Source organism: Pseudoliparis swirei, chromosome 6, assembly GCF_029220125.1.
Source record: "Pseudoliparis swirei isolate HS2019 ecotype Mariana Trench chromosome 6, NWPU_hadal_v1, whole genome shotgun sequence".
NCBI lineage: Eukaryota > Metazoa > Chordata > Actinopteri > Perciformes > Liparidae > Pseudoliparis > Pseudoliparis swirei.
Window position 1 is genome coordinate 8891477 of NC_079393.1, and position 9441 is coordinate 8900917.

Genomic DNA, 9441 nt, shown 5'->3' on the forward strand with positions numbered 1-9441 from the left:
GTATGTTTATACATCCAATCACCACTAATTGGAAGAAGTCAAGATGTGTTCTTGTGAATTGTAATAAATTAATGAGGGCCCTTCTGTCTGTTTAAACTCAGATAATCAGCTCAGAGGCCCCCTGGATGCAGACCACCCGTCTGCATCCCATAGCCCTTTGTTTTTACCAATGTTTGTAGTGGAAAAGCACAAGCTGTCAGCTCTGCTCTCACTCTACACACGAGAAACACACACACACACACACACCACACACACACACACACACACACACACCCTCTCTCAAACGCACACAGACAGAAGTTGAGAGCAGAGTCTCCCATAAAAGCGACCACATACACACACACACACAGACACACTTAGCAATCACACTCAGATACAAACCAATTTAGGCAGGGACACAGATAGTTATGAGTGTACACACATATCTATTCAGACATGCATACTCATATGTCCAATTAACAAGCACACACCAGTGATGGGCGTGTGTATTGGGAATAAACTAGCTGCTCTGAAATACATTATGTCACGGCTCAGTCACGGCTAATAACAATGGGAGCAGAAACATGTGGCAACTTCTTCCTTTGTTCAGCGGGAGAGGTACAGTAAGAAACAAAAAGAAAAGGACGGAAAATACAGCCCACCCCTCCCAGTCACAGTAACATGCCGTTTCCCAGACACACACACACACACACACACACAGACACACACTCCTAAGTCCTCTTACACCGGGTTCCATTCATTAAATAGGCGCTCTAGTTCATGGAGATACTCAGGCATGTAGTTTATTTTCTCCGCGGCTCCTCCGGTCTGATTGAAGTCGACGGCCTTTGATCTTGATTAGCTTGTGAAAGCTCAAACATGCACTAAGACAAGGCTCGGTGTTACTCATGGATGACGCCACGCTGATGTCATCCTCATCGGCTAAAGTGAGATGTCCCCACAGCGAGATCCCTTTTATCCCAATGAGGTGATGAGGAACGTGCATGAGTATCTGCGATGACCTCCAGGACTCTGTTTGCTTCTGTAATTGGTTTCTTGTTTCTGTGCGCGTATATTAGATAGATAGATAGATATGTACTTTATTAATCCCCAAGGGGAAATTTGTTGTAACAGTAGCAGCACCAATAAACTAAACACACAAGAATAAAAAATAAAATATAAAAAACAGGGATGAATGATAAAGATGTATACAAAGTAAAATATAAAATAAAATATTTATGTATCTATACAACATATATGCATACACAATACACAATACAATACTAATGACAAATTAAATTAAATATAAAAATATTAAATATAGACAGTGTGCAAAATGCAAAGTGTGTGTATGTGTGTAGTGTAAATGAAAATGAAGTGTGTGAAGTGCAGATCAACATTAGACGATAACCTCGCATCACAAACAAGCCCTTCTCCATCCGACTCCCAGCGGCGACATGTAGAGAAATGTGTTCTCAGCTTTAGTTCCCTCTGGAAAAATGACGTGTCGCGGTTTGTTTGAGCAGCTGTTGTTCGCTGCGAGTGAAACGAAAATCAGCGCGGACAGGAAGCGCAGGAGATAAAATCAAATCCTGAAGAGCGATGTCCGTGTTGGGTTGAAGAGGCAGAAGCAAACACTGGGCGGGGGGTGGGGGGCCGGAGACTTGATTTGAGGCTGAAAAGGTCAGCCGGGTTCTTACTTGAGATAAGACGAGAAGGAAAAAGGTCAATTCATCACCTCCCTCCTAAATCCCTCCTGCTCCTCCACGGTGAGATTTAGTGGACTGACTGATAAAACTCATTGACTCATTGGCCAACGTGGCACCATCGGTATCCGAGAAGTACGGCGCACGCATCCAAGATGTGTGACCTGGATTATTGTACATCCTGTTAATGTTCTCTTGTCTAAGAGGACATTGTGTTTAAAGAAATATATATATATATATATATATTTGCGATTCGTTACACAGAAGCAGCCGAGCGACGGAATGTGTGATTCTCACCGCATTAGAATGTGAATTCTCCAGTCGCACAGCGAGTGTGAGGTTATGCAATGCTCTCTGCAGCGTCTTCAACCTGCTAAGTATTGGAATAGCATTCGACACCGAGACGGGAGCCAGAGAGCGAGGACGTAAATACTAACAGCCTGAGTGGAAAAAGATCATCTCAGCATATTTATATCTCAATTTCAGATGCTGGGAACCCCGAGAGCGACAGCGGTGGAGCAAGCAGGCATCCGCACATGGGTGGCTGTGATTGGAGACTTCAGGGTGGAGTAAAGAAAGGGCACTGGAACTGATGGTGGGTAATGGGGCTGACTCAGAAATATGGTTCTTTATATTAGCAAGGCATGAAATTGATTTCTAGGTGTATGCATCTGTCCATGCTATATGCACCTAGAGAGAGTTTCAGAAATATGGACCTTTGTATTGTATGGGAATTGCAAAAGCATCCCTGAAAGCCCAGATTATATTTGGGGCTAATCTATCTCAGGTGGACACGAGATCAATCAAGCAGCACGTTCTGTCTCTCCTCCCCCTCTTTCTTCACTCCTATCAGTTTTAATGGTTAAGGGACATCCTTCAAAAGAACATAATGGAAAAATAAGATGGATGAGAGCGTTTGTAGCCAACTGTCTGGAGATAGTGCTGAAGACATGGCGGGGGATGAGAGCAAGGTTCGACAGCATTAATGTCCCATCAAAGTCCTGACAGGCACACGTCTCTGCCCAGAGAGGTGAAGCGGGAGGGCTTCTGGTTACAGAAGGATTATCTCCAGTGTAGGCTCCTATGTCAGAATAGGCAACTAACAATTTTTCATTATTAATTGAGCTGACAGATTTTCAGAAAATAGTGAATAAAGCATCCCACACTATTTTCCAGATGCTCAGAAATGTCTCAAATGAGCGACAGACAGTCGTGATTGGCTTGATGATTTGATTGTTTGTTATAAAAAAAAATGCTCCTTGGGAGTTGGAGTTGACTTTCTTATCTTATTATCTTTGAAAAAAAACCTTTTAAATGTGAAGGATAGAAAGTCGAAATTATTTATATTATTATTTTATTATTCGACTTCACTATCTCATAATTTCGACTTTCTATCCCATATATATATATATATATTTTTGTGGCGGAAATGGGCTTCCATACAGCTCAAAGTTTTTCTTAAAACAGGTGTGAAACATGTTTCGCAGAAGGCAAAAAGAGGGAGCACGTTTATAGAAAAGAGGATGGGGTCCAGAATGCTTGCTTGAGGACCACCATAATTACCATTCCATAAAATCCCTTGACTCTCTTGATGCGTTCAACCGGGAGAGTTCCTCGACCGTTCAAGCTTTGCCGAAAGTCAACTTGCATCGTCCGAGCAGAATATATTATTTTCGGAGCCCGAGACGTTCGAGATTACTCCTCTCACCACTTTACAACTCTTTAGACTCAATGCAAAAGTAATGGCCTTGCTTACACAGATAACACACGTATACACTCGGCTGGCTTCGGTGTGTGATGATCCGTGCGGCCCGGTGAAGCTCGACCCCCCTCTTCCTCAGCGCGCCTGGCTCTCGTGATAGCTGCTCAACCTTTCATTTAATGCATATTCATTACGGGCATGGCCGGTGCTGTCGCAGAAGCAGCGGCAAGTCAGATGTGTCCTCCTTAGACCTTCTCCGGTCCACAGGCTTCACATGTGGTGCCCCCACACAGAGAAGAGCACATCCGCCCCCCCCCCACCCCCACCCCACCCCCCGCTGCAGGACCAAACTCCTGGGAATCGTGACTCCACCCGGTGAAAAAAATAAAATAATTCCAGATTTGCTTCGCTTCACGTCCCGTCTGTCTGTCCCGTCCCGTCAACCCGGTGACACCGCTCGACGTGACGCCGCTAAACTCGGAGATTCCATTTCAGTGCCCTAATGGTCGCTGTCACGCTCAAAAATGTATAAACACAGCTTTCTGGTTTTATAGTTAGAATATTCACTCAGTGTTTTTGTTTCCTGTAGAGAGAGGTGTGTTCCTGTGTGTGTGTGTGTGTGTGTGTGTGTGTGTGTGTGCGCGCATATCTCATTCATATGCATCGGCAAGTTATCGGGGACTGTTGTGCCTCATTGAGCTGGAAAGCAGCTTTCCATTTATTTCTCAGATGCAGCGGAGAGCGATTCTGTTTAATACAACTTTAAAAAACTGGTGATGGTGTCTTTAAAACTTAAGAGGAAAAGGAAAAGCCAGGCTCATTAGAAAATGACTTCACAGGATAAGGAGATGGCGAGGGTCTGCGCTCAACATATGAAACAGCAGCGATAAGAGTAGCTGGCTGCTGCTGTTACCTCGTGGCGGCTCATCAGCGCCAACCATTCATCAGCTCGTCCTCATTCCCAGGGCGATGTCCCGCCCCTCGACCCCTTTGAAGGTACCTCAGTTATGGATCTCCTTAATATTAGACGGTCAGAAGAAAATGCTCCTGGATTGTGACACAAATGTTCACATATGTGTTCATTGGGTACGTGCAAGTTGACACGACACTGCTGGAGGCCCAGCTCGTATTGCTGGAGGCGAGTGGGGCCCGCAGAACCTGAACCAGGACTGATTGGGGAAGAGTCTCAGTGAAATTATTTGGTTTTCTAAAGGGTGCTCAGAAGCAGCATGTACGTCTATAATCATGGAAAGGGAGTTAATAAAAACCACCCACTGTGATCTTTAGTTGTTACATTATCAAATATCCTGATTATTATTGATGCAGACATATGTAAGATGCAATGTAATGTTGCAGCAGGCATTATCTTAATCATGTATATACTGTTGGGTGTCTTCATCGACTGTTGCAATGCATTAAAAGTACAATACTTCTCTCTGAAATGAAGTTAAGTAGAAAATAGGATAAAAATTGTACTTGAGTAACATTTTTATTCAACATTCTACTCAACTTATACAAGTTGATTAATACCAAAAAGGATTCATGACCAAATCATGTGTTGGTGCGTCAAATTGAGAAAGGGAAAGTATAGTCCGCTGCCCTGAGAAGACGACACACCAGGGGCGTCTGTCTCTCTGTCTGTCTGACTGTCTGACTGTCTGTCTGTCTCTCTCTCTGTCTGCCTGTCTGTCTCTCTGTCTGTCTGTCTGACTGTCTGTCTCTCTGTCTGCCTGTCTGTCTCTCTGTCTGTCTGACTGTCTGTCTGTCTGTCTGTCTCTCTGTCTGTCTGTCTGACTGTCTGTCTGTCTCTCTGTCTGACTGTCTGTCTGTCTGTCTGTCTCTCTGTCTGTCTGACTGTCCGTCTGACTGTCCGTCTGACTGACTGTCTGACTGTCTGTCTGTCTCTTTTTAACTCCTTTTTGTTGTTGATCGCAGCCCTATTTGCAAAAAAAAGGCTTCTGTCAAAAGACAATGCAGTCAGTCCACTGATGCATAAACACACTGCACAAACCTCATACGACACACACAACTCTGAGCTACGCCGCGCCGCACCGCTCATCAACATCTGCCATTCTGCTAATTAGCCCCCCAAAAAAGCCACACATCACTGGGTTTCAGCGGTGCACAGACAATGCGTGCCACTCACGTTGGGGAGCTCACGGACACAATGGGAATAACAAAGCTGTGCCAGATCACAGAGCGGATCTACTACAGTATGCCATTGTCTTCAAAGAGGGCCCGGGCAGCAGCCGGGTGGAGAATGCGGGCTGCAATGAGGCTGGCCGGGCGAAGCGGGAGAGTCTCTCAATCACGGGTCAAAAGGCTCAACAAGGTTTCATCCTTGTTGAACCAAAAAAATGAGAAAAAAACTTCCCGCTTCTTCTCTTCCGCACGGAGGACAATCATCTGGAAGGTTAAGTGGTGTGGAATCCAGCAGAGAGCCGACTGGAGCCAAGGTTGGAACAAAAGAGAGATCAGATATGTGTGTTTAAAAAAGAAAGAATCAAGCACAAGTCATGACGGGTAGTAGGAATAACAATAAGAAAGTGGTAGTTGGAGTGGGAAAAAAAGATTCCTGTGTCCTCTTGTCCAGGCAAGAGAGCCGACACAATAAATAAGAAATGTCAGCGGCTGAGAGGAAGCTTCTCAGGCCAGCTGAGGAAGGCGAGCACATTTCCATGCAGAACACTCGCAGCCGTGAGAACAGAGAGAGAGCGGGAATGGAGAGAGTGTGAAGGGAGCCGGGCGAGTCATAAATCTCCCACAGCGAAGTGGGGTCAGGCAGACGGAGAGAGAGAGTGTCAGAATTGTTCCTGAGTGTGAAAGGAAGGAGGAAGGTGGCTGACCAACCAGCGGCTCCTCGAATCAACCTGCCGCAAGGCCGGTCAGTCACGCTGTGGCAACGGGAAAACCACTTCTACCTCATCTGCATGCACACATTCAGCAACTCTGCATAATCAAGTGTGTGCGTATCTATGTCTAGGTGTGTGTGTGTGTGAACAGCAAAAGGACAGCAGAGAAGAAAAAAAAAGATTGAGCGAGGATGGTAAAAAAAAAATTTTTAAAAAGAAGAAGAAAAACACATGAAGCTGAGGGTGAGAGCTGAGCGAGCCGGACAGATGAGACAATGTGTAAGAAAGGGGATTAGGATGCCGGCGGTGTGAGCGCGGCTTCCTGCTGTCACGACACACTTCTCCTGACCACGAAAGACATGGCGGCACACTTCTAGAGCTGCAGGGAGAGCTCTGCTCCCCGGAGAAGAGTCGCTCTCCCATCCCTGTTTCTTTCTGCCGGTCGTGTTGCTGTTCTTATGCCTTGGCTGAGTCGCTGCTGCTGAGGCTGCGCTGCCGGGTTTTTGCTGAGCGTGTGCACGGATGCGAGAGCGAGAAGAGACGCTTTTCTGTGATCGACGCGCCGTTACAAAAAGTCCACTTAATTAATTCCCTCCCACCCTCTTTCTTCCTCTTTCGTCTTCGCCCCGCATTAGCGGGATTTCACTCCTCCTCCATTTCCTTAATTTCCCTTTTTTCCCCGAGCACTTTCTCCAACCACTGTATCTTTAACGGCTTACTCTCTATTCCCGTCGCCGGTCTTTATCGTCCATGCTCGACACACTTCCTGCCTTACCTCCCACGGCGGTGATCAGAGAGTATAGGTGCTGATATCGCAGCTCCCGCCTCAGTATATAGCAGAGACTCCTGTCAACAGTGAGTCTGCCCCGGACACTGAGCCCCCCCCCCTTCACCCCCCTTGCTAAACCACGAGGAAAAAGGAGTCTGGGCTATTTCTTAACAACTGGTGCGGAGAGAGCCACAAAAGCCGAGATAAGCACCAAGACAGCACTATTTTTATGGTCCTCCAGAGGAGAGGCAGGCACTTTGGTGGCTACCTATTCATCTTTCACGGTCCCTGGACAATGCTGTCTGTCTGCTCATATTAAACAGGCCATTACTGCTGATCCAGAAGCTCGCGGCGCGGCTTCCTCCGACCACTCGTGAAGCTCCGCGTCTGACGGACATCGTCCGCCGCCAGAGTTTGGCAGAGTCTCAAGTTGCACACGAGGTTGAAAGCTTCGGGCAGTGGTTAAACCGAGCTAGTTCACCCCCCCCCCCCACCTCTCTCTCTCTCCCCAACACACACTTCACCTCATCCCGTCTTTTCACAAGGGTAAAGAGACACATTTCACGTCTAATTAATGCACAGGATGGTTGTATAAAACGGCTAATGAGGCTGTGATCACAGTGGCGTGAAGGCAGACGCTAGTGGAAGGGGTGGGGGGGGGGATGAGCGCCCACCTCACTTCCAGGCGCTTCACAGTTATTAGCCTCTCACAGGATGGGGGGGCTGGAGGAAGAGAGTGTAGGTGCTTGTTTATCTGTGCTGCTTACCCACAACCTGAGAGGTTGCCCCTCTGCCTATTCATCTGGCTCTCAGTAAAAATGCTAAATTATTCAGCAGTTGTATCAGAACAACAAACAAATCATGAATGATTCTGAAGCCGTAAAGAGTTGCACGAACACGTCACGCGTTCAAGACCGCGAAGAACAAGCGTTCTCGGAGAAGTTCAAACAAACCTGCCGCCACAGCACCGACTCACCGGAAGTGCCGAAAGAAAACTTTGGATGGAATGACATTAAAAAATCATCCAGAGGGATCAAATGTGCTGAACACCAACTACTCTCACGAAGCAAGTGCTAATTACTCAAAACAGCATCTCTCTCTTCACTTATATTTTGAGGATTCATCCCTGAAACACGAGGCACCTCTTTCTAAAAACAAGCGAGAACTGCTCTCAGCACAGCTCGCATAACGAATCACATACAACACACACACACACACACACACTCATTGATGCCACAGTCGGCCGTGCCTCTGCTCACCTGTGCAATCTCATACAGCAGCTTGTAGTGTTCCTCTCGCTTCTGTAAAGTGCACAGATTGCAGCCCATTATAGTTGTCGTGGAAACGCCAGGCGTCCAATTCTCCCCGCGTGGTGGTGGTGGTGGTGGTGGTACGGACACAGGGGGGTCACCCTCCACACCGGAGCGCTGGTTCTCATCAGTCACTCCTTAAGCAAGCATCTCTTTCAGGCATCCCATTCACACACAGGCGGACAGAAACAAACACCCGGCTAAAAAAAAAAGAAGGGGGACAGAGAGCTCCAGCTGAGTCTGACAGATGACGGTTCAGAGGAGAGCGGTGTGGCGGCAGCATCGGCGGTGGTGCAAGTAGCGGCATCGGCCGGCGTGTCTCCGCTCTGCCTCTATTTCACAAACGCACACATGCACACACTCGCACGCCTGGAGTTGTGACTCTCGCTTCGTGGAGACACTCCCCCCTCCTCCCACCCCCCCCCCCACCCCTTTTTGCACTCCCCGCTGTGGGCTCGCATGACGACGCTCATACCATCACGAGGGAGGCGGGAGCAAAGGGGGAGGGCACGGGCTGGAGTGGGAGGAGTGAGCGAGAGCGAGGAGCGCCGGTTCATTAAAACTGAGGCAGTTATACAACATGCTCCTTTGTGTGAGTAGCTCCTGTGAGGAGCGTAGACGGGGCTGACACACACACACACACACACACACACATGCATGCATACACACACACACACACTGTGAGATGAGGAGGTTTTCTAGTGCTAATGGGTAATCTGCCTGAATCTGAGGCTATTCAGAGTATATGTATCTGCTTCATGAGTAGAGGATGTGTTGTGTTTATTTCTGAAGGAAATAAGGAATCACATTGTTGAGGGGAAGTGGTAAATACAATCACAGCTCGGGCTGCACGATAAGAGGAGAATATGTGGTCACTGATGAATATCGGGATGTTGTAAAAAGATGTTGAAGTGTAGCCTTTTCTGCCTTTCTGCTTACTGCCAAAATTATGTCTTTTATTGAACATTGATCTGAACACAAAAGGCACCAAAAAAAAAAGTTGTTTCCTCCTCTCACACGTTCAACTCACTCAAAAGAGTGCAAAATCCCACCCTGAATGCACTGCCGTGATAATATACAGTGCAGCCCCGATCACAGCTCACAATGGAAATGATTTTTACTG

At 47.1% G+C, this 9441-nt stretch overlaps 1 protein-coding gene across 1 annotated transcript in view; it reads right to left on the minus strand.

The window, feature by feature from the left end:
• The window catches only part of LOC130195337 (PDZ domain-containing RING finger protein 4-like), a 48825-nt gene extending 40489 nt beyond the window's left edge, over nucleotides 1-8336 (minus strand). Inside the window, exon 1 of the mRNA XM_056416815.1 lies at nucleotides 8268-8336. Coding sequence (XP_056272790.1) covers nucleotides 8268-8336 — 69 coding nt within the window. The remainder of the gene's footprint in view (nucleotides 1-8267) is intronic.
• Between the last annotated feature and the right edge of the window lie 1105 nt (nucleotides 8337-9441).